The 24,861-nt window shown below is 51.7% G+C and overlaps 1 protein-coding gene across 1 annotated transcript in view; it reads left to right on the top strand.

The window, feature by feature from the left end:
• Nucleotides 1-24,861, top strand: part of SHANK3 (SH3 and multiple ankyrin repeat domains 3) — a 392,105-nt gene that overhangs the window by 238,712 nt on the left and 128,532 nt on the right. Inside the window, exons 15-16 of the mRNA XM_042793413.1 lie at nt 166-279; nt 23,537-23,612. Coding sequence (XP_042649347.1) covers nt 166-279; nt 23,537-23,612 — 190 coding nt within the window. The remainder of the gene's footprint in view (nt 1-165; nt 280-23,536; nt 23,613-24,861) is intronic.

The following is a 24,861-nucleotide window of genomic DNA, read 5'->3' as shown; positions in this document are numbered from 1 at the left end:
CTTGAGGTGCTTTCTTCCTCCTGACCACGCCTGACTCTAGACAAACTTTCTGTGCTCTGCCCTTACGTGTTTCCACTGGGTTAACGCTATACGACGGTCATTCTGGCCTTTGCTTTTTCTGGGAGCCCTGCTCAACCTCACATGCCTGTTTCTTTCTTCCCACAGTGCTGAGTATTGGCGAAGGTGGCTTTTGGGAAGGAACCGTGAAGGGAAGGACTGGCTGGTTCCCAGCAGAATGTGTTGAGGAGGTGCAGATGCGACAGTATGATCCACGGCAAGGTAAGCTGTTTTCTTAGGCCTGAGTGTCTCTCAGCTGACACACTGGACAGCCCTGGAAATTCAGAAGTATTCATTCTAAATTTCTAGCGGTCTCTTGAGTCTGCCCATTCTTTGCAGTGGGCAATGGTTGCATGTGGAGAATTGTATCTCAAGGTGTTGGTTTGTGTTACTGAGTGCATTAGCATCCAGTAGTAGACACGCTGAGCCATGGTAAGTGTGTGGTGCTGTTGTGAGCAGAGCAACCATCCCTTCTGTGGAGATTGCTGAGGTGGCAGGGTCTTCTGCAGGTGACAGTGAGTGATGGAGCAAGAGAGATTGACTTGATCTCAGCCTCCAACCCCGCATTACATTTTAGGAGACTTGAAAAGAAAACTGATTTGCATGTGTTCATTCTAGTCCAACAGAAAATATTAAAAATGGCTGTGACTCAGCCCTGGCACTCCTGACCCTCCGTCTCCAGCACCAGCCACCACCTAACAGGAATTTGCTGCTCCTGGAGGACAGTGGTGTCAGGAGGAGCTCTGGATTGCATGAGTCAAACAGTACGGTGTTCTTGGGGGTCACCGTGACTTAATGGGTCTCCTGCTGTTGTGGAGTGTGTCACCACAATTTACCCCTTGTTGCTGAGAGCTGCCCGGGCAGCGTTCCTCTCCCAGCCTGGGGACTGGGTGGGAAACACTTCTACCAAGCCTGAAGTTGTCCCGATGTAAAGCAACTGAAGAGAACATCTGGAATTTTTTTTCCAATGTATTACTTAGGAGAGAAGTGGCCCTGATTTGACAGATTCAGCGAAGTTCACTGTGCATATTAAATGAGCTTTAAAATTCACACAGCTGCATTCGGGTAAGTGAGAGTTAAACCTTGATTGCAAAGTTGAGAACAAAGTTGTAGATGGGAAAAAAATCAATGAAATACAGTTCTCTATTTTGCACAACAGCTAGTTTTAATTCGTTTCTGGAAGCCTGAACCCACCTGTAAAGTCTTTTCTTTGCTCTAAGCCCAGTCCTTCCTGGGAGAGTTCTGATTGCGTATGTTTGCACCCTCGGGCATCTCCTTACCAGGCTGCTTGGATTCCCCGCGTGAGGCGCTGGCTCTGTGCGCGGGTGCTCTGGGGCTCTTGTCCCTGTGGATAAGTGTGGGGTGCCTTCGGGACCTGGTCTGTGGCCACGGGGGGTGCAGTGGGAGTGTGGAACCTCACCAGTATCACTACGAGCCCGCATGCTGCAGGGTCTAATCAGCAAAGCTTTTTTCCCCCCGCCTCTGGTTTGGTTCAGCTGTTAGCTCTCCAGCTTGTGTCCCCGGTGCTCATTTGTGTTCTCCCTTCACATCGTCTCTGTGCTTCCTCCTCCTGCGCTGGCCACCGCCACCTCTGCGCTCTCCTGCCCAGAGAAGACTCCTGTCTGAGCGCGGAGTTGTGAGCTCAGCTGGGCTCCGGGCCCCTTGGAAGTGAAGCAAATGTGTTTCTGTTGTGCTGACGGGAAATGCTTGATGACAGTGGAGATTTGAATAGTATATTCCTCCTTTTTCAGGGGTGATTAGGGCTGATGAGTTGGGACTTCCACAGGGAAGGTTCCACCTTCCTCCCTCTCCTGCTGCTTCGGAGCTGTACTCTGGAGTGTGTTTCAGTGTGCAGGGGCTGGTTGCCCTGTGCTTTTGTGGTGCTAAATAAAAGACAATAGGCTAATTGATGTGGTTATAAGCCCTTCCTACATCTAGGAGTTCATGTTTGCTGGGTGCTTTCTTGGAGAATGTTGCGTGTTTGGGTTAAATTGAAGTTGTGTAGTGAAATGTGAAAAACAGATGGTGCTTAGGCACTAAAGCTGGAGCAGAGGTATAAGCGTTTTCCTCCAGTTGTCCATACTATTCAGTTGTTGGCATGTTCCCCAGTCTGGTTTTGGCTTTTACTGACTTTTGTTTTTCCAGACAAAGCTTGGGCACAATTTTCAGGTACAGATTGTTTGCAGAAGGTAGTTTGGATAAGGCCATGATGTTTGTGCACAGTAAAATGTTTAGTTGTGTGGACATGATGTCGCTCTGCCACTTCTCATCAAATTCAAAGAAAGAGAAGTGTCTATCTACCGAGTTTAAGTATAGCCTTACAGCTGATTGGGCTGTGCACTGGTGGAAAGGTTTTGGCCTGACTATACTTTGCTGGGGAACAAAGCCACATCAGACTGGCAGACATCTCCAACTGTGTTTATCGACTGAGGAAAGTAGCAGGGTTGCATGGCAGATACCTGACTGGACTCTTGCTGGAACAGATTGAAGATGACTGTGACAAGGATGAAAGCAGCTCAGGAAATTCATTGTGATCTTCATTGAAATTCAGAGAGCAACTTGCAGGGTTGACATTTTGGAGATGGTATTAGGATGTTCCTTTAACCTGCATGTATTTTCATACTTTGAGGGAGAAGGCCATGAGCTGCATATTGATCTACCTAAATGAGCCAAGTTCTTCTCTAAGGGTGCCTCTGGGTCAGCACTTCCCTCCCACGTCCCAGTTCGTAGACGCTGCAGTGCCTGTTGACTCTGAAGGAAGATGTTCTGTTGGCCACCTCTGTTCCAGGCCCCAAGACAGAACCTTGCTCACTTCCCAGGGAGGGCCTCCTTGGGTATCTCCTGCCTGTAGAACTGAAATCCTTTGGGGTCTAAACAGTTCCTTTGGTAAATAACTCAAATTTTCTGTATGTTCTAAATTTTTTTCTTCTGGCCCTACCGAGTCAAAGATCTCTGCTTTTGCCTGTCTCCCCGCAGACATGAGTCGTCTTGTATCATTCTGACATCCCAAGAGAAGATTCAAGTTCTAGTTCTCAATCCCATCACTTTGTTACACACTTTTATTCCTGTCCGCACCTCCTCTAACACCATACCCTGTATTCTACTTAAAGTGGTGTGACATTTCTATTAGATTCAGGGCATTAATCTTTTTGTGACGTCCATGGGGTTGAAACAGGCCTTGTCCTCTCCTCTCCTCACCATGTCCCCAAGGCCATGTAGCTCAGGGTTTCGAGAGCACCAGGTCACTGAGCGTGAACTGCCTGATGTGCATCATCAAGGAGGGGAGGGAGGGGGCTCGTGCCCCCATAGCTTGTGCTAGAGCTGAAGCCCATTCCCTGGGGTGGTGCTGCCCCAGGCACACGCAAGTGGCCGTTCCCAGTGCTGGTGAGTCCCTGCTGTTCAGCTGCTGCAAGCATCCAGAGGAGCACTCGGTGATGGGACTCTACCCAAACATCTGGTCGCGCCGAAATCAGTGGCTCTAAACCGAGAAAGGAGGGGGGCTGATTTGGAGAGGCTGCTACCTGCATTGCTAGTTTTAGTACAAGAGGAGGAAAATCAGATAGACATTGACACATCTTTGCCTAAAGGAACATGAGAGGGGGTGGGTGGACAGGTGAAAGCAACAGCAAAGCCAGCAGACTGCTCTGAGAAGAGGCTGTCTCCTCTGCCGATGGAATTGATGGTGGCCAGTGAGATAAGGCTGAGGTATTTGCAATACGAACGAACGCCAGCTCACGAGTGCAGAGGGGAGGAAGCTGAGCCAAGTGATTTGGTCAGTCCAGCAGCTGTTGTGGGCAAGAACAGGCCAGAGCCACGTGTCTGTGCTGTAAGGAAAGGCAGAGGTAACGGTAGAGCTGAGGCTAGGAAGTGTGGGTGATGCATGGACTGTGCAGAAACAGAGGACAAAAACATACACCTTTACATTGCTTTGGAAAATGATGGTGTAAGGTATCCTGGTAATAAGGATAGAGTCTAGATTTTTATGTTTGATAAAGAAGAAGAATGTAGTGAAGTAAATGGAATCGACTTGTCTTCAGTGAGTTAAAATAGAGATGGAATTTTGAGTGAATATTTTAAGGCAAAGCTACAAAAACGTGCCCTAGCATGTATTCCTGGCAAAAGAGAAGTCTTGCAGGTAGGGAATCCAAATAGGATTGTCCCTAAGGCTCTAGGAATAAGCAACTTTCTCAAAGAACAAAGACTAGGATTCATCTGCAAAAAAAAATCTGTGTCAGGGGGATCTGAAATTATAAATGTATGATGCAGCTTGCCAAAAACTCAGTAGATCTAGACCTTCAGAATGTTAAGAGTAGTAATAGTAGATTATTCAGCTGTACAAATAAAAGAGTAAGGACAGAGGATGTAGAGCTGTTAAGCAACGAGAATGAGAGAAGATCAAAGCTAATTAGATAAAGGTCCAAGTCTACCAGGACAGTTCTCTGTCAAAATGGGCATGATGCCGGATGAATAGGCTGTGGCAGGACCAATACTGCCAGCTGGGGAAAACAATATTGGAGCCCCGTGGGCACTAATATAGCTTAATGTCCCTGACCAGCTTCACCTGGAGTCTCCTCCCACACCACAGGCCCAGGAGTTCTGTTTAGGTTGTGGATTTCAGTCCCTGCCCGAACTATGTTGGAGAAGTCCTGGTCTCCAGTTCAGACGCAGTCATGCCTGAGGCTGCCCATGGACCCTTGTGATCCAGACCCCGACTCATGGGCTGACTTCCCGGCTTGACCTCCGAGCTGCCTCGGCACTGTGGACCTGGCCCCAACCCCGACTCGCAGATTGGCTTCCTGGTATGTCTGGAGACCTCATCGCCGTGCTCCTGCCTTACGGGCTGGGCTCCTGGTTGGACCTGGCCACCATCTCTGGCTCTGTCCTGCTGGCCTTGCTTGAGTCGTGGCCAGCAAGGCCCCTGGCCTGCCAGCCACAGCGGCTCCTGGCCCCCCGCCCACCCCAGCACACAGATGACACCAGCATTCTGAAAAAACAGGAAAATTTACTGGCACATCAGCGAAGATTTCAATGAGGCGATGGTCAAGCTGGTGTGTAGGGGCGCTCTGGGAAGCCCCAGTTAAGGTGCTCTGGAGTCCACTGGTGCAAACATGTTTAAAACACATTTTGAAGGGAGAGACACATGAGGGAAGATGGGGAAAAGGGTAGAACAGAACAGTCTTTATCCGGGAACATTTTTGTGCTAAAGGATATGGATTAACTGTGTTGACTAAGGAAATGCCATTGTTGCAGCTTGCTTGGATTTTAGGACAGTGTCATGTGGGAAATTATTAGTAAAGTTGGAGGAAATGTGGGGGAGCACTGGAAATTTGTCATCTGTCACTAGCTGATTAAGAATATTGCCTGTAAAATGCTTTCACTGGTATCTGCGGCTAAAAGAAAACTGAAAAGTGCTGTTAATGTTGAGATCTTATGAGAACATTTTACATTCAGAACTGTATGAGTTTGCATAACAGAAGTAAGATTAAATTCAGTAGGATAAAATGCAGGATCTTCACTTAACAGAAAATTTTCTCAGTAGTTACACATTTTACTTCCTGAAACAACAAGAGGCAGCATGTAAATGGTGCAGGAGGTGGCTGTAGCATCATGTGCCTGCGACCGAGGCAGGCGTGAGCCTGGGATGTCTCGTACAAGGCATTTCCAGTACGTAGGAGGTGTTTGCGCTGCGGCACCAGGAGCTGTTAGCATCTCACCTGGAACTGATTGTCATCCCGATCACTGTCCGCAGGAAACTGGATTCTCATCAGTCTTGTTCTCTTCACATGTACACGCTTGCTGTTGGGAGCTGTGCTGCTCTACTAAGAGAAATTAAAAATGTGGGCAGCCTCTGTGTGCTCAGTGAGGAACCGAAGCCTCGATGGTGGGATCCCTTCTCGGACGAGCATTGAGTGTCAGCTTGTAGGGCTTGGACTCTCTATGTGCTAAGCTTGCACACACAAATCTCACTAATACTGTTAGGGAGTCTTTGCAGTATATGAAATTAAATAGGAGTATTAATTTTTCAAGACCTAGTTTGTCGATTGTTGGACAGCTTTCTGCTGAAGTTGGCACTGGAATGGCTCGCCTCCGCTTTGAACACAACTCATTCTTGCTTTGCATTAATTACAGAGTAGTCCTGAGCCTGTGGTCCCCAGAAATGTTAGGAGAAGGACCTGCAGCTTTGGTTAAAATCCCAGAGGAACGTTTGGTAACTGTAGTTAAGACAAAATAACAGTTTCGGATAAGTTGCAGGCACTGTAAAATGTGCGTTTCCTTATTATACCTTGAAACGCGGCAGTCGGGTGGTAATGTCAGCATCCAGTTTGGGCTCATTTCACCCAGAGCTATCACGTCTCGCTCCCCCAACCTCACTCCCTTGCATTTTTCAAAATCACCTTTTGCAGCGGATCCTGGCTGTCTCTCCCACCTGATTTCAGTGGTGGAACAGGCCTCACCCGCTGTACAGAGCTCGCGGATCTCTTGGGAAGCGACACCCAGGCATTGAAGGGCGAGTTTGGGTGTGTGAAGCAGAATGTGCCAAACGCTTCGGTGCATATGTGCAAGCAGCCTGTTGTCACAGTAACTCGTCCGCAGACGGAGAGAAGGTGTGAGGAGGGAGCATAAGCTCCCCCGTGCACTGCAAGCCTGGAACCTGGCCTTGGTAGAAATCCAAGACTGTTGGTTATCACCTTGCTACTATTTGCTTCTCTCCAGTTGTGTTTGTTTGGAGAGATGCTGTACCGTCTCCTCTAGGAAACATTCTGTGCTGTTTATCTGCTTCCACGTACCAATCTGCCTTTCTGGAGGGAGGCGCAGGGAAGCTCGCTGCAGACTTAATTAGGCCGCTTCTGAAGTGGTGGGCGGGAGGGCCCTGGCAGACCTGCGGGGCCTGGGTGGTCCCGTGGCTGCGTCCCCACCGTGGGGGGACGTCCGGCTGTGTCCGCCCGAGCCCCGGGCGCTCTGGTGGTGCCGCGGGCCGGAGGGCTGCAGAGCTGGGGGTGGGTCACTAGCCGATTAAGGATCGGGGGTGCTCGGGGGGGGTGCTCGGGGGGGTCTCAGAGGCTGGGCCGCTCGGCGGGGCTGGCTGGCGCAGGGGCACAGGCCGGGAAGGGGGCAGCGCTGGCTGCGGTCGCGGCTGTGGAGAGCGCGTTGAGGGAGGGAGGCTGGGACCTGCCGAGAGCTCGGGCCGATCCCGGGTGTGCGAGAGCCGCGGCGGGAATATCTTCTTTGTTGGATCTTCTCCTTTTTATCTCGCTTTCGTTCCTGTGGAAGGGTGTGGGAGTCAGTGATGTTCAGGGAACCGTCTGTTTTGCATGGCAGAGACCTCTCCTTACCACTCCTTGTCCGTCCATCTATTTCTGGCAAGATTTCCAGTTGTTTTCCATCTTCATAGTGTTTAAATTCCTAATACATGAAACCCTATTAACTGTGTTTCTAGTAACTTAGTCTTTGACATTTCTTCTTTTTCTGAGGGGAAAAAAAAAAAAAGTAATTTTAAGAGTGGAATACAGCCCCCTCATATGACAGGGATGTATTTAGTTACTTCCTTGGTGCTGGCGGGTAGCAGTGGAGGTGGTGGAAGTGTTATCACCTCTTCACATCGTCAAAAGGCTTTCTGAAGAAGGAGTTAGGGGCTTGAACCACCTTTTGATCAAGAAATGAGTTTCTTCTGTAAGAAATGTTTTGAAATTGGAATAACAACTGCTGAGTATTTCAAATTATTTACAAGTCTAATAGTGAGAGCACCTTGCTGGCGGGGCCTGTCCCCTCACCGCCTCTCCGACTGGCCAGTGTAGATATTGGGAGAGCAGATGGTATAACAACAGGATTTACAAAACAGGACTAGTGTCGCTGTTTGTGAATCATCCAGAACACATCTTCCCATGTTGTGTAAGAGTCAGAAGTATTTTCCAGCCTGCTACATCAGAGGCACCAGAGCACATCACCGCTGAGGAAGATGAAGTGTTGGTGTGCATGCTGGGCACCAGTGTCTGAACCTGGACCGTGTCATCCCGAGCCCTTTGGAGAGCATGGCTTCTGTCCTGGCTTCTGTCCTGGCCGCTCGGGCTCGGGGCTGGAGGTTGCAGAAGTCGTTGGCTGTTTCTTTTGGTAGAGGGCACTGTTGTTCTTCACTCATCTCTGATGCCAACCTCAGGTGATGCAAATGCGTAGGTTGCAGAGGAGGAGGAGGACTGTGGAGGATTTGGTACCTTAATGAAATACAGCGCTCTAATTTCCTGCAGTGGATCGATCGTCTCCCTGCTGGAGGTCTGCACCAGCCTTTGGGGAGGTCAGCTTGTTTTGTTACGGTACCTATTTCATAACTCCATCTCTGTGTGCCCTGCATGTGAAGGCATGAGTTATGTATTCCACCTTCTCTTTTGTTTTCTTGGTATGTTACGGAGTCTGCCTCAACTGATGGTGATCCTCCTCTGGAGAACTCTATCCTAAAATGAGGCTGGGGTGGTGCTGAACTAACGGGGTTATAGTCTCATCCCCAGGGAGACTGGATGGTGTGTAGAGCGATGGCATGGAGTTGTAGTCCTGCAGCTGAGATGCTGTTGGTGTGCCCTGTGGCCATTTGTATGGGTTGGGTCTCGTTGGTTGCAGGGGTTCGCATGTAGCACCCGCACACCTTGTTGTAACGTAGCACTCATTTGCTTTGACAAATACGTTGCTTTTTGAAGCAAGGCTACACTAGAAGAGGAAGTACAGACAACAGGAAACAAAAAAATTCAGTCAGCTAAACTTCCCAAGACTGGAAAAGTGGAAGATCCCTGACTGAGCAGCAAGGACCGAGTCGGAACACTGTGGCTTTTCTGAGCGGCTGTTTGAGGGTCTGTGCGCGGGGGGAAGGAGCTCCTGAGGAGGCCTCTGCCTTGGAGCGGCAGGTTGGGAGTCAAAGCAGCACAAGCCGAGCCCCAGGACCTGGAGCCCCGTCCCGAGAGCCCCTGCGGGAAGGAAGGTCCCTCTTTTACTTTTCCAGCTCTTCGATGTGGTGTTACAGAACGATCAGTGAGAAGGACACGCAAACGCTCCACTGCAGCTGCACTGGAGCAGATCTGCACCTCGGTGCTGCGTGACGAGCGCCCGTGCTTGGTGACAAGCTCAGAGGCGGCTTTCTCGGAGGATGCCAAATGACAGTTCGCACACCGGGAGCAGCACAAGTGCTGCAAGCTGCCCTGCTGTGCCTTTCTGCGTTTCACCTTATGACTTCGAGTTCCGTCTATTCCTTTTGCCTGTGCACTTAATGGTCCTGAGGAAAGGCTTCAGCATGAACAAAACTGGAGCCCTTGGCCTGCTGGCCACCAAGGCGTCGTGTGTGGCCCAGCTGGCATGCACTCAGGGCTTGGACTTCGCCCAGGTGGACAGGCAACCAGAAGAAAGCTTCAAGCTTGGGACAGGAGGAGCCAGGGAACCCTGGAAATGAAATGATCAGCATGGATTTACCATGGACAAATTGTGCCTGGCATGCGTGATGGTCTTCTGCATTGGGATGGCTGGCTCTGTACACAAGGAGAGGCCACTGGTTGTTGTACACCTTGGCTTTTATCAAAGCCTTTGACACAGCCTCCTGTACTACTGTACGGCCGTTTATTTTCACATGAAGAGTGGTGGTAAGAGCAGATCTGCAGCCTAAAATAGCTTCCTTGTTAATGGTCAGAGAAATGTGTCTGCTTTTACCACGGTCTCTTGGCTGGAGAGAGATGACTCTTCCCATTTGGCGACTAGTAAGGTGACAATTTCCTGACGGAACAGGAAATCAGAACTTCCTCATCTGCAGCTAGAAAGTGCGTGTTGAGCTTTCTGCAGCTGACGGCTGTCCCGGCTGGAGTTACGCATGCAGCACATGAACACACGGGAGTATGTGCAGAAACGGCTGAAGACCCGATAACAATAGGGCGGAAGATTATGGAGCACTGATTGACACAGCCAGCCAGCTGCCACTGGAGAAGCATGCAAATTAAATCCATCTTCCAAGAGCTGAGATAACCTCTCATCTCCCCCGGGCCTGGCGCACCATCCAGCCTTCCAAGCAGAGCCGCTTTTCTCTCCAACGTGAATCACTTGTCGTGAACGAGTCCTCTGGCTACTTCTATACTGGCATTTTTAAAATCCTCTTGATTTCTTCCACTTTTCTGACTTCCTTCCAAGCCTGATCCTGTTCCCATTACATTGCTGCTTACGTTAGGCTTTCTCTCTGGCTGTCCTGCCTTTAACCTTGATCTCCTTTGTTTCTCTGAACTTTCCTCCTGTCTTAATTAATCTGCTGCTCTGCTGGCAGCTTCCTCTTGCAGTCAAGAATAAAGGTCAGCGTTATGAATATTCCAAGGTTCTGCTTAGGTTTTAAAGCTAATATCTATTACATTTTCTGATTTTTCCTCTTCTCAAAGTCGGAACTTAAAGATTTTGACACTAGATTATTTCCAGACTCACCTTCCTTTAACATTTCTGATAACAGAACACTTCATACTGTTTCGACCACTTAGCATCAAAACCGTAGATGTATCATGAGTAGTTTAGTGGTCAAGTTTAGGTACTACAAATCTCCTGGGCACGAACTGAACATCCATGTTCCTTAAAACGATGGATATAAGAGTACTGAGGCCAAGCAGGGTGTATCAAGGAACAGTACAAAGTACTGAGATTTCTTATGCCAGTTACATGTGAACCTCTTATCAGTGCCTGGGTGCTCTTAGCCCGTTTATCTCACTTGCACTATGTCTCCAAGGAGTACGGATGTAATTGTCTTAAAGTACACTTAGGCTGACATTTGAACTGTTCAGAGTGCAAGGGAATTTGAAATACAAAAAAAAAAGCAGTTGCTTAAAGTGGTTTCTCCTGAACTGGTTTGTTTAGGTCTGAAAAAAAAAAAAAAAAAAGTAGTAGTCTGTAGCATTACTTAATTTAAAAAAATAGCCCATCATGGTTATTTGGCCTCCTGCAGAAGGAATTTGGACTCAGCAGAATAGTTTTATTGATGTTACAGAGCATAAAGAACAGGAGGCTCCCTGGAACAAAGATTTGCACTGCTGTTTCTGGTAGCCTGGGAGGAGAGGAGATGCTGGCTGTAGGCTCTAGATGGATTAATTCTCACTTCTGCATCTCTTGTTTCAGCAAAGCACAAGTCTGCACATGGTGGGCTCTGGCTTATCTGTACCTTATTCCAGAATTCTTGACAGAAGTCAGTCCTTTTTATTGCCATCTGAATGCCTGACTGCAGGCTGGTTATTTCCCATGCTGCAAGTTTTCTGCTGGTCTGTTGGTAGTATGTAAGTTGCTGTAGTTAGTTAGTGTCTTCTGATCATTTTTGTTTCAGGCTGATTTATGTTTTATTCATTTCTGGCACTGTGTTTGATACTAGCTCAGATGGCGTGTTAGAATTTCTGTCTCTTTTTCAACAACTGTATCATTAGCTGCTAATACCTTCTGGTGCTCTTTTGTACTATGCACTTCCCATTGTTTTGGTAGCTCAGCAGTCTGAAAAGAAATGGATGCAAATACTTTCCATATCTAGTGCCCTGCTTTTCTCAGTTAACTTTTTCATTTCTTATCTTCTGGAACTTGCAACAAGTGCTTGTAAATGGTAGAGGCCTATTAATTAGGTGTCTGTCCTCAGAGCTGGCTGGACAGCCCGAATCCCAGTCTGTGTGGAAAAGCCCTTGAAGTTCGCTCCAGGAAGCCTTTTGGTTCGAGCAGCTCAAGCTCGAATTAGAGGGTCCGTGCCTGGAGCGTTCAGTAGTGCTTGCCTGGCCGTTCGGCGCGGGGGGTTCTGCTGGGGCCGGGTGTCTCGCTGTGACCTTCCCCTTGGGGCTGCTCTGTAACGCTGCGATTGGTTTGTGATACCTGCTCCGGAGGTAACGCATGGTCTAGGTGACCCACTGGAGTAATAGCAAAGTTAACAACCGAAACAAATTATTAAATAATCAAGTTCTTATTGGGTTTGACATCTGCCTCAAGATTGGCGTCAAGTCTTTCGTGCCGTAACTACAAGAGTCGTCCCCACTCATCCTTGAAACACTTGCGACTGGCTCAGCTTTCTTCAGCCACTTGCTGTTCCAGGGCTGAGTGAAAATGTTATTTCAGAGGGATCATCGGTGAGATCCTTAAAAGGTCCTGGCTAAGAACTCTTACCTAGAACTTCTAATTTTAAGGTACTCATCTCTCATAGTTGTTGTTCAGCATCTCCTGTAGTTACCACTAGACTAAAAACGACACGGTCAGTATGCATCATCTTTTCTATGTATGAGGGGAAAAAAAATGAAGTCTTGCTTAAAGAGTTTAGCCTTAACTTCACTATTTTTCATTATTGTAATAGACAGGCATCACTGCCAGGATATAAAGGCCAGTAACTTTATTGTTTTGGGGGGGGTTTTTCGTGCATCTTGCAAATTAGTGAAAACCAGAATAAAGCAATATTTTATTGACTCTTCCTCATTTTAAAACCTTTGTAGGGGGAAGTCCACTAGATGTCCTACAAGTCTTTGAAGTAGTCAACAAGCACTGGGACAAGGATTGATTTAGTGTACCACAGCTTTCAAAAAGCTGTTAAGTAGGCTTTCTCAAAGCCTGCTTTAAAAAAAAAAAAAAAAAAAAAAAACCTGGTTGAAAGATAAAAAGCAAAGGACAGAAATAAGCAGACAAGCTCCTGAAATAAGCAGGCCACAAGACTTTCCAGATGAAGAGAGACTGAATTAAAAAAAAAGAGGCAAGTGTAGAGAGATTGGCAGGACACTACAGTGGGAGTCTGAGAAAGTGTGGAGAAGTTGAATGATTTATTGTTTGTCTAAACATGAGAATTAATGGACAGTCAGTGAAATTAGGCAGCAAGATTAATGCCACAAAATGAACTATTTCCATATAGTGTGCAGTTGTGGATCTCATTGCCACAGTTGGTGCAGATTAAAGGCTCCAAAAGGAGGTTAGGCAAATCCATGGAGGTTGTGTTCCTTAGGTTTAGTAGAGTAATAGATTGTGACACTCCTGCAGCTGAAGGGAAAAAATTAAGCCTTTTCTAGCATATTCTTTCTTTGGAGCATCTGCACTGACCACTGTTGTTTGCCAGCATGCAAAGCCTCCAAAAACCATCCTCCTGAAAGGAATTCCTCCAGACCCTTCCCGTCTGGGAAGAATTTGTAGTCACTGTGGGAATGAGAGCACCCCAATCTTCGGTGCCGATCCCAGTTCTCCTCCTGCTGCAAGTGTTGGGTTTGAGGATCAGCAGACAGAAACACAATGATCCTCCCCGGACTTGCTGTGGTGGTCATTCCTCCACTGCTTTCAGTGTCACCATCCTTGGTGGCCCAGTGGGTGCCCCTATCTCCAGAATCTCCATTCTCCATAGCTGGCACCGTGTTCGAGGTTGGTCGTGCTGTCAGTGGGTTTCCTAGCTTGGCAGTGAGCTTTTGCAGGGGGAGAAGTCTCACTTGCCAGCTTCACCTCTTTACTCTTTGTGCTCCCCTCTCTTGGCTGGATGTTGGGACAGCACTCTTCAAAGAGCTGCTTGTCACAGAGGCGCGATTCCCTCGTTGGAAGACTGCTCTCCACTCTCTGTGGCGACTACCGAATATTGAAATGATATTTCCTCTTCAGCAGGATGACAGATTTCTTGCATCTTTGCACACTCTGAGCAGTGCGAACATATGTGCTCTTGGATGTCTGTCACCGTATAGCTTCTGTTAAAGTGCCCCTGTCCATCAGTGAGGTCATAACAGACCCTGCTACAGCCATCTGGCACTTCCCTACCCCTGCTAAAGCCTGCACCTCTAAAAATAGACCTAGTACCAGAATCCAAGAAAGAACCTGAATTTCCGTTATGTACCTTACTTTGAGTCTGTTCGTCCTTACTACTAATTGAAGGTCTAGTTAAGCTAAGCCTTTAGGCCAGGACCCAAGAAAATTAGATGCTGTGGGCAAAAGAGGATGCTCCAGAGACGTTTCTACTTTTTTGTTTTGCCACATGACCAGACACACTTTATTTATAAGGTATGCCACCCTCCGATAACTTTAGCTGTGTCTGCATCCACGTGTTCTGTGAACTCCAGAAAGGACATTACAGGCTTTGGTTAAGATCCAGCTCATAGCCAGAAATTTAGTGCAGGTTGCCTTGAGGGTTGTGAGCACTAAAGTGTCCACAGGCCTGGCCATGGTCACATCATCACTGTGATCTTTTGACTCTGAAGCCCTTATTCTAATAGAGACATCTAACTTCTAGTGTGACTGTTCCTCTCTGTGGTGTCATCTTTGTGTTGAGGACCGATGCAATGGTGCACTCATAGGAGGGGTGCAGTTCTGCCCATGTCCAGGAAGTCAGCGGATTCAGCCTGTTGGCATGAGTCAGCGCCGGACGTGCCTCAGTGGCCTGGATCGTCTGCATGGAAGGTTTCTGCAGGCATCTTTCCCTGGAAGACATGGGGACGTTGTTCTGTCTGCAGAGGGTAAGGATGGTCGCACTCAGAGAGCCGCGGTCAGCAGCTCGATGGCCAAGTGCAGAGCGGTGACGGGCGCCGTTCCTCGGGGGTCGGGGCTGGGCCCGGTGCTGTTTCACATCTTCGTTGGGGTCACGGGCAGTGGGATCGATGCCCCCTCAGCAAGTTCACCCGTGACCCCGAGCTGCGTGGTGGGGGACACGCTGAGGGCAGGGGGGGCATCCCGAGGGACCTGGGCAGGCTGGAGAGGGGGGCCCGGGCAAACCTCGTGGGGTTCAACAAGGCCAAGGGCAAGGTCCTGCCCGGGGGTCGGGGCGATCCCCAGCACAGACCCAGGCTGGGCCCTCGAGGGGTGGCTGGAGAGCAGCCCCAAGGAGAGGGGCTGGGGGGGCTGGTGGGGGGAAAACTGCCCGTGAGGCAGCCCCGTGTGCTGGCAGCCCAGAACCCACCCGTGCCCTGGGCTGCAGCCAGAGCAGGGGGGGCAGCAGGGCCAGGGAGGGGATTCTCCCCCTCTGCTCCGCTCTGGGGAGACCCCCCTGCAGTGCTGGGGCCAGCTCGGGGGCCCCCAACAGCAGAAGGACCCGGAGCTGCTCGAGCGGGGCCAGAGGAGGCCACGGAGATGCTGGGGGGGCTGGAGCAGCTCCCCTGGGGGGCCGGGCTGAGAGAGTTGGGGGGGTTCAGCCTGGAGAAGAGAAGGCTCCGGGGGGACCCTGAGAGTGGCCTCCCAGGGCTTAAAGGGGGGGCAGGAGAGGTGGGGGGGACTCTGGATCAGGGGGTGAGGGTAGGATGAGGGGGGACGGTTTTAAACTGCCAGAGGGCAGATTTAGATTGGATATAAGGCAGAAATCCTTCCCTGTGCGGGGGGTGAGGCGCTGGCCCAGGGTGCCCAGAGCAGCTGTGGCTGCCCCCTCCCTGGGAGGGTTCAAGGCCAGGTTGGACGGGGCTGGGAGCACCCTGGGCTGGGGGCAGGGGGCCCTGCCCGGGGCAGGGGGATTGGAAATGGGTGATCTTTAAGGTCTTTTCCAATCCAAACCGCTCGGTGATTCTATGATGAGAAGCATAAATACGACTGAAGTGCTTTTGTCCCGTAAGAGTGCTGCAGTTGGCAGGTGTGGACATGGTTGTGCGTTTGGCACAGTCAGTTTCGGTGTAGATCCAGTGATGTAAAAGGGAGATGTTGCATCCTCTGGGGGAGTAGCTCCTGCCTTACGCCTCGGTGAAGAACTTTGCTCCGTCTTCTCAATAAACCCCTTTGTGTCCAGGGAGATGGCTGTTGTGTCCTCCTGAAGCTGCCTCCTCCGTGGCACTAGGCAGAGCCCAGCAGCCAGCGGGACCTTCTTGCTGTCAGGGCAGGCAGCTCCGCAGTGCTGTAATGGATGGACAGGTCTCTCCTCTGCTTCACCTGGCGCAGGTTTCACTGGTCTCGGTGAGAATGCTTTTATTCTAGCTGGTTCAGGCACCAGAAGGAAGCCCCTCTGTCTCAGTGCTGTCATATGCAGAACTTCAGGGCTTGTGCGACCTTGTGTCACGTCACCCTCTTATTGCAGAGTTGAAGGCCGAATTGCTAAAAGGGGGGAGCAGCGTCAAGCACTGTGGTGCTGTTTGCAGAACCCTAGAGATCTGGGAAGGGGGGAAAAACCCGTGAACACGTAAACAAAATGCTCCTCTGCACAGTCCTACGGGCGCGGTGGCTGTGCTGCGGTGTGGTTGCCCTGGTTTCAGGCTGTGCGTCGGCGGGAGGATAGCCCTCAGTGGGAAGCTCTCCCCTGAAAATTGGTTGGTGTTTCACCGGTGTTGCAAACCACGGAGAAGGAGCACAGGGAGGGCGTGCCGGGCCTGCCCGCTGCTGCCTGGGAGCAGCTTTGCCCCGTTTGCGTTGCTGGCAGCAGCGGCCTCCCTGTAACGGTGGAGCAGTCACGCGCGCGGGGGTTCAGGGGGAAAGCGCCTGTCCCGGCCCGTGCGGAGGGGTTCAGACCCCTGCGGCGTCAGCAGAGCCGTGGTCCCTGTAGCGGGGGGGGTGGCTCCGGTCCCCGCGGGGAGATCGGTCTGGGGGGAGGTGGCGGGTGGAGATGCGGCAAAGCCACCCGGGCTGCCAGTCCCGAGGGTCTTCGCGTGGGTCTTCGCGCCCGAGTCCGATCCTGGCGCTTCCGAGTCCCCCCGTTTGCTGTGCGCGGCCGGGGGTCAGGGACCCAAACCGACCCGTGCTGGGTGGTGGCTGGGGGCAGTCCTGCCGTGGCCTGGCCAGCGAGGCGATGGCGTGGCTCCGGTCCCCGTCTGCCCTAGCACGGGGGTGCTGGGGCAGGGCTTTACCCTGCGAGTTGGCTGCGGAAACCGTTGGCACAAATGATCTTCCCTGGAGCAGCCAGCAGCTTGGGGGAGTTCTTCATCCTCGTAGACCTGTTTTATACCTCTTCTAGCAAAACAGCAGACAAAACAACACACCAGAAGGAAAAAAAAAATGATACTGGGCTGATGTTGTGGTCCCCCTCCTCCCGGCGCGGCGGAGCAGCGGCGAGCCTCTGCCGAGGGCCGTGTCCTGCTGGTGAGTTTGTGGGGACAGCGTCTGCAGGGTGAGCGGTTTGCTCGGGGAGCCGCTGCTGGTGCTTCCCCCGACACGCCGTGGCCTCCGAGGGGGCTGCGGGCGAGGGCTGCGGCCCCGGGGGAAGGCGAGGTCGGACAGTGTCCCCCCCCAAGGGCTTCGGCCTCAGTCAGAAGCGACTACAGCTGCCTGGATGGCACTTCTGGAAACACCTTTGCTGCAGAAATGTGGATAAATCCACCTGGAATAACTGTAGAGACCTTCTGCTGAAGATAACCTCCTTGGGCCCTGCTCTGCTGCGTCTGTTGGTTCGGCGTTGTGGCTTTGACTGATCTCCCCGCTCCTCTCGGGCTGTGACAGCCTGGCCGTTAAGTCCCCGTGAGAGGTAATGCACAGATGCTGCTCTCTGACTCATAGTTATTTGAGAGTAGATTTTCATTTTATTTGCATTTTTTCAGTTACAGATAAGCTGAAAACTCTAACAAGCATAATTGTATTGCAGGCGTAACTCATAAATTAAGGGCAAGAGGGACTAATACAATTATCTCTTCTGTGCATTCATGTAACGCAGGCCAAGGCTTCACCAAATGTATCACATCTTGTATGTAAATTGTTGTATGATACAGCAAGGCTTCTAAAAGTATTCACTCTCAGAGAAAAGTTGTGTGTGAAGTTCATGGGATCAGTCACGGGGAAAGCATAAATTAGTTAACCGTTCTGCATAAAATACAGTAATACCACAAATCACTAAGCAAATACATTCTTGGGCTTTTCTCTGTTTTCAGTCAGCAGATCCAGGTGCCGCAGGGACGTGAATTAGTTGATTCTCGTGGCAGCCCTGTGGGAAGGGGAAGAGTCATACTTCAAGGGTTTCTGTGCTTTCTTGCTCTTGCAATAAGGCTCATGGCTGTGGCAGGCGGAGCCCCTGCCTGGACGGGACCCGCTGCTGCCCCGGGAGCACTGGGTGGTCTCCGCAGCGGGTGACAGGGGCGACGCACTCCAGCGTCTACCTGCTCGGGCTCCTCTGTGTGGAGGAGCATCAGGCTCCTCTCTGGTCTCGGGCACTGCGTGTCCTTCCCCCCACGCCCCTCCCGGCATCGCTCAGCATTTTTTCTTCTGAAATAATTCCCTTTCTCTTCACCACCGGCACTCTGAGGCTGCCCCAGCCAGATTGGCTGCCTGGCACAGAGCCTGGAAGAGGCTTTAATTGTGGTGGCATCTGCTCATCAGCCTACTCTGAGTCAGGTGCTCGAGAGCACGGTGTGGGACGCGTGGGTGAAATCCACAATGGGCCCCGGCGCTCCGGCTGCCCGGGGAGGGGGGGCTGCACCGCTTCGCTTGCTCCAGGGCCGAGATGCTGCTTCTCGGACGTGCTGTGGCAGCGCAGCTCTCCCACCAAACCCCCCCCGGCTCGGGAGGGTTCCTGTGCCTGCCGACGCGGCGCTGGCTGTGCCCGCAGAGCAGCACAGCTCTCCCTTGGCACCGGAGCAGCGGCAGCCAGGCTCGTGGTCCAGCCGCTGCAAGAGGATGAGCCCACCCACCACTCCTCTTCGCTGAGAGCATCTGCTGAATGTGGTGTCTCTTCCAGGGTGATGAGACAGTTCAAACAGCAATGAATCAGTACTCCGTACTGCGACAGGGTGTCTGCGAGCCTCCTCCGTGGGTGTGTTGGCACAAGAAGTGCCCGTGTACTCGAGAAGGCACAAATATGGACCCCAGCCTTCCCGAGACCACATCTCCTCTGATTCGAATGTTACTGCTTTTAGTTGGCATTTCAACTTGGAAGATAGAATCTATTTTAAGCCCTCTTTATTGACTAGCAGAGTCTTAACTGGTATCTCCCGCCCTCGCTTCCTTATCTGCCTGATGACTCTATGGTTTGCTGTGACCTTGACCTCTCTGGTGGTTTGATGTAGCTCTTGGATGATAACCATAACGTCCCTGCTGCTGCATCAATTGATTAAAGAGTTCAGTTTCCAAAAAATGACTTGTCATCCTTCACCCAGTGCTGCGGTGCAGGCATCCGCTGCGCTGCCCCGAAGGGCGTGCAGCCAGTGTCATCGGGGACGGTGCTTGTTGGGGCGTGCTGGCTGCCAGGTCCAGTCCTTTTTTTGGCTGGCGTGGGGTACTTCTGCCTGTTCACCTCTGAGAAGGCCTGCGGTTAAGGTGCTTGTTGTGATGCAGGACTGGTTTGTCAAAAACAGATGATAGAAGGGAGGTGGCTGCCAAAAATTAGAGGTGCATAAGTCTTGCATTTAATAAGATTAAATTCTAAATAGTATTTAGAAATATAATTCCAACATTCTGTAGAAACAAAAAGGTATATTTTTACATTCTAAAGTACTCTTTTTATTTGCAACCCAATGTTGGTGCCTGAGAGAAGAGCAATGGGGCAATCCAGGTGCTAGAGGATGCATGGGAATGGCACCCGAGCTTCGTGTCAGCCTGCTCGGACCCAGGAGGGCTCTGTCTGGTCAGTTTGTAGGAGAGCTGCTTCTCTCCCAGAACCTTGTCTTTGGCACGTCCAGACTGCTCTTGGCCAGCCATGGGATGTTAATATTCCTGTATTTTTATCTAATGTATTAGGCAGAATTGCATAGGAAGAACTGCCTTTTAAAAGCTTTACAAAAGCACTTTTCAGGCGGTGTGTAGAGTAGCTTGCGTACAGCCTGCACCCCTCCACATGCTCCTCCTGGTTTCCAGGCTATAGTTTTCCAGCGGTCTGTATTCCCTGTTCCTGTTTCCCTGCCTGTGCCTGTCCTTTGGGGTTGCCTGTGCTTCTGCGTGTGTCAGGATGAGCCCCTGCTACCCCACGGGCACAGCCCGTCCCACCGGGCTGCCCTGGTGTCCTCTTGCTCCCTCTAAATATAGAGCCTCCCCCTCCACACCTATCTCCAAGTGATTCGCGCCTCTCCATCCATCAGCCTCAGTCCCCGGTGCCTCCGTGACGGCTCCATTAAACACACGCTCGGCAGCAGCTATATTTAGGTGTCAGGAAGAGAACGAGCCTTTGGGCTGTGGACAGCCCATAAATCCAGCTCCCATCACCAAATCACCGTTCTTTTATCTGGAATGAGATCAACAGAGGTGTTCGCAGACGAGGTACAAGTGTCCATACATGCGTGGAGGGAGGCAGGGGATGAGGAGGCGGAGTGAGAAGAGGGAGGAGAAGGGACAAGCGTGGGGCGGGGGGCAGCGGGAGTTCCTGCGGGCAGGAGCGAGGGGAGCGGGGGAGCCGGTCTGCGCAGGGGTTGCTGTGCCGCAGCAGCTGCCTCCCCCGGGTCCAAGGGCACTGCGGATGTCTCTCACTGAAGAATGTCTTCGCGTGCAGGGAGGGTGGATGTGCTCGCCGTCACTGTCGTGGCCTGCTGGGGCTGCGCCGCGCCAGCGCCTCCACGGGGCCCCCCCTTCCTTCCCCCTCCCGTTCTCCATACAGCCGCGTCAAGTTGTAAAGAGTTGTGGGTGCTAACTTGCTCGCAGGCACCACAGACCATACTTGTTCTGCCGTTTCAGGTATTTTTTTGGCCTCTGTTGTCTCGCCCCGTTCCCCAGGGGAAGCACTGCGGGATCCCACCCTTGCACGGAGCGGGAGGCTGCTCCCGGCTGCCGTTGTCCCGGTGCTCCCGCAGCGGCAGGGAGGGAGCCGGTGTCGGTGCAGGTGCTTCCCCGGCAGCACCCCGAGCGTGTGTCGGCTGTGCTGCCGGGGGTGCAGCCCGACATCCCCCCTCTGCCTCCCCGGGGAGCCGTGAGCAAGGTGAGAAGCTGCCTCAGATGCTCCAGGAGAAAGGGTTCTCTCCTTTAACGCTGGGCGGCGTGTCGCTGGGCCGATCACTCCTTGACTTCTCTGTTTCTTGGCGTAGCGTGTCCTTTTGCCAGTAAGATTTAACTCCTTGGTTCTTTGAGGCAGCTCTTCCCAGGACCGCAGGGACCGGCCGCCTAATCGGAGGATTCACGGGGAGCCGTCGGGCCCCAAGAAACCTCCCTCGGGATTAGGTAAAGCCTCGAGGCGACGCGCAGCGGCGAGGCTGGAGTAGCACGCTGTGCTCCCCCCGAGCCGCAGCGCTGCGCGGGCCGGGCTGCACCTCCCCTCCGGCGGGGCCCCCGCTCCCCGCTGCCGGCCGGGGGGCCGGGGGGGCTGCGCACTCGCTCCCGGGGGCGGGGGGGGATTGCCAGACACCTGCGTTAATCTCTGAGACCCTGCACGTCCCGTGCGCCGGGGCCTCACCGTTTTGATCACATGCCCCTTGGTAAAAAAAAATATTGTGAGCACGCACCCCTCACACACATGTATTTACTTACGAATTAGATACCTGTACTACTCTGCTAATGTACTTTGGGCACTGTAAAGCATGTGCGAAAATAGAAACTAAATAATAGTGAGATAAAGAGGGAATAAACACCATTTTAAAATATTTTTAAATTTTACTAATGCTACAAAAAACGTTTTCTTCCCACGCTCCGGTGGATTGTCTCGTGTGCCCCACTTCGGAGACCGCTGCCATTGGAAGGAGAGCCAGAACTATAAAGTGCAGGGCATCACTCTGGGGTAAACAAGTGCCAGCGTGCCAGGGCTGTTCCTCAGCTCTTCCGAGAGAGAAAGGAAAAAGGCTAAAAAATAAAGGCAAACCAAACACACAAGAGGAGCAGAAAAACAAGAATCGGGGGGGGAAAGGAAGGCTGTTTTCAGTAGTATAAACAAGTACGGTATTTGGTGATCTTATTTCTAAGCTTTGGAGAAGTGAACTGCTCTTTCAGCCTTGCTGATAGGAAGCGTGTTTTGCGTGTGAGGTGGGGGTGAGGGCGAGGCTCCCGAGGGCAGGACGCGCTGAGGTACCTCCCGTGTACCCGTCAGAGGCGCGGCTGGGAGCGGGGGGCTGCAGCCCGGTCCCTGGGCGCGGGCACGGCGTGTCGGCGGGGTGACTCGGGGTGCTGCCGCCTCCGGGGCTCTCCTCTGTCCCCAGGCTGGGAAGCTGGCCTCGGGGCTGCCCTGGCAGCATTTCCCTCTGCCAGCAGCCATGGGTTTATGTGATCGTGACACCAGGAAGAAAAGTTTGAGAGTGCATCCTGTCCTGAGCTTAAAAAGAAGTCTGTTGGATCGACAGTGCTGTGGCAACAGTAAAAAAGACAGCCCTCTGCTTTTGCGGCCTCATCCCACCGGCTGTTGCCGTTCTGAATTCCAACAGAGTTAAAACCAAATACTTATTTGGTATCGTTACTGCTTTGGGTGCGAACAGTTTGTGTCCCTACTGACAAAAAAAGGTGGGTCTCGCTATACATTGCTCCTCATTTCCTCTCTTATTCATCCCTTCTACTCCTTCCTTCTCTCTGACTGCCCTAGTTAGCATGCTTAAAGATCTGCTGAATTTAAATCAGACCAACAGGTGGTATAGCCAGTAGTGCAGCAGGCAGCACCGAGGGCTTCAAAAGAAGGTGGTGACAAAGTGGAGGAGTGAGTTACCCGCCTGTTTGGAGGCCCGTCACCCTGCTGTAGCCGTGGATGAGTTGGTTCAGTGTGCCGTGCTCGGTGAGGTGGGGGCAAGGACGCGGTTGCTTTCTGCAGGGTGCGTCTGTACCAATGATCCTGGGTCGTGCAGTACATTTGGTTTCCGTAGCGTGATGCAAATTCCTTCTCTGTTAGGAGAATGGTAGCTGGCAATGTCTGCCTTGAATTCTTTTACACCTCTCAGCTATGTCTCCTCTTAGGCCATTAGCTGCAGGCCGTATTTCGGATGTCTGCGGTGGCATCTCTGCCCACTTAGCCACGAGTCGGGCTGCCTCCCTTCAGCACCCAGCAGCCTGGAGGCCCCGGCATCCTCTCTCGTTGGCTTCACAGCTCAGGCTAGCAGGTTCTCGGGCTTGTTCACACCTCAGAGGCAGGCAAGTAGACTCCTGAGTTGTTACTCCCTAAAGGGGAGATTTGGTCCAGCAAGTTTGGCCTGAAATGTGTCCTGCCTCTGCTTTGGCCAAAGCACGGTTGGGGACGTGCCGGTGGTTAACAGACGAGCTGGGTCCCCGGCTTTCCTTCCCCAACTCCTGTGCACTGGGCGAGCTCGGTGAGCACCAGACGAGAAGGAGATGCCAGCCAGGACTTTTGCCATCTCTCCGGTGGGAGCTGCGTCCCTCTGTGCTGAGGCCAGCCGGGGTGACGTGGCCGACAGAACGGGGAAGGAATCTGGCCGCTGTCCTGGGACACAGAGTGTGTGTTTGCCTTCCCAGCACTGATTCTCCGCTTTGGCTCTGCCTTGGGGTTTGGTGAAACGTGATGCCTTGATGTGGTTTAGAAGTTTTGGTGAAGAGATCTTCTATTCACAGAAACTGCGGACATGTGGGACGGTACACGAGCATGCATGGGACTGATCACGCTGACACATATCTGCACACGGGTGATTGTTTATTCTTAAATGCTTGCATGAAAGAAGGGTTCACTCTGTCTACGTGTAGGAGAAGCAGAGACAACAGAGAAGTGTTCCTTTAACTCTCAGCTTTATGATTTGTCGTTTTTTTCTTGTAGAAACCAGAGAAGACAGAACAAAGCGTCTCTTCCGACATTATACTGTGGGCTCCTACGACAATTTCACCTCTCACAGGTAAGCACCAGCATCTTTGCTTTGTGACTATGACGAGATTCCTTTCCATGGAAGACGTAACTCCTTTTCGTGACGGAGCAGTAGTCATTGTTTTCATTCCATGGGAAGGAAACTTTCCTGATTATTTTGTTCAGTTTAGTTACAGTCTAAATTGTAAGTCCTAGATAAGGGTTAGGTGAGTAAAATGTTGAAGCTGCAGGGCAGTCAGGGTCACGTCTCGGTTGAGGAGCAGACGTTCTGAAGAATTTTCGGTGTGCTCTGGGAACCGAAGAACGTGCGTGGGGTGCAGGTGCAGCTCCAGCTTTGCTCTGAAGGGGGGCGGAGGATGCTGCTGCGCAGGGGGTGGCCCCCGGCCCGCGGCGCGTTCACCAGGGCTGCGCTGGGACAAGGCGGGGCAGCGGGCTGGCCTCGGCACGGGGCCGACCTTCGGGGAGGTGGTCGAGCTCGAGGGGGGGATCGGTCACGGAAGCAGTGGTGATGCCGCGGGCTTGCGCTTGGCCTTGGGCGCGGGGGGCTGGTGGGCACGCGCGCGGGGGGCCGGGCTGCGGGCACGGGGCTGCTGGTTGCATCCAGGAATACGCCTTGGGCGCTGGGGCTCTGTGGTTGCGGGAGGAAGGTAGGGTTACTCCCTGGAATGCGATCTCTGCTTGTAATCCGGCTGTAGTGCTCTTAAAAACTATCAGTCATTAAAGTAATTGGATGGGAACTATTGCTTCTGACGTGACCGGAGCAAGCCGTGAGGATTCATTGTACAAAAACTAAGTTATCCGGAAGTCTTGGAGCTCACCAGCAAAGCAGTGACTGTGTTCTGGTTTACTGAGCTTCTTATCCCAAATCTGTCTCCCTGGGCCTGAACACTTTTTACCCAAAATAATGTGTATAACTTGTTTTGATTTTCAAAAATCCTGTGACATGCTTCTTCAGGGCTGTTTATATTCTTAACCGATGATGGTGTGAAAGAGAAAATGCTTCTGTGACTCAGAAAACAGTAAAGAAAAAAAACAGAGGGGAAAACGAGTCCATTTCCACAATGGCTGAACGCTACAGAGAAGCCCCAGAAGGTCCGTCCTGGGGTCACCGGTTGCTCTTGGTCTTAAAGGGCAGAAAATGAGTCAGAATTTGCAGATGAGTCAAAATTACATTCCTTAAGCAAAACAAGAGTAGGTGGATGGGATTGCATCAGGCTGGGTTGATAAACAGTGTGATAGTAAAATAAATTTATTTTGGCACGTGCAATATAACACACACC

This window comes from Tyto alba, unplaced genomic scaffold (genome assembly GCF_018691265.1).
Source record: "Tyto alba isolate M040663 unplaced genomic scaffold, T.alba_DEE_v4.0 Super-Scaffold_2, whole genome shotgun sequence".
In the NCBI taxonomy this organism is placed as follows: domain Eukaryota; kingdom Metazoa; phylum Chordata; class Aves; order Strigiformes; family Tytonidae; genus Tyto; species Tyto alba.
This window is presented reverse-complemented; position numbering and strand designations above follow the sequence as displayed.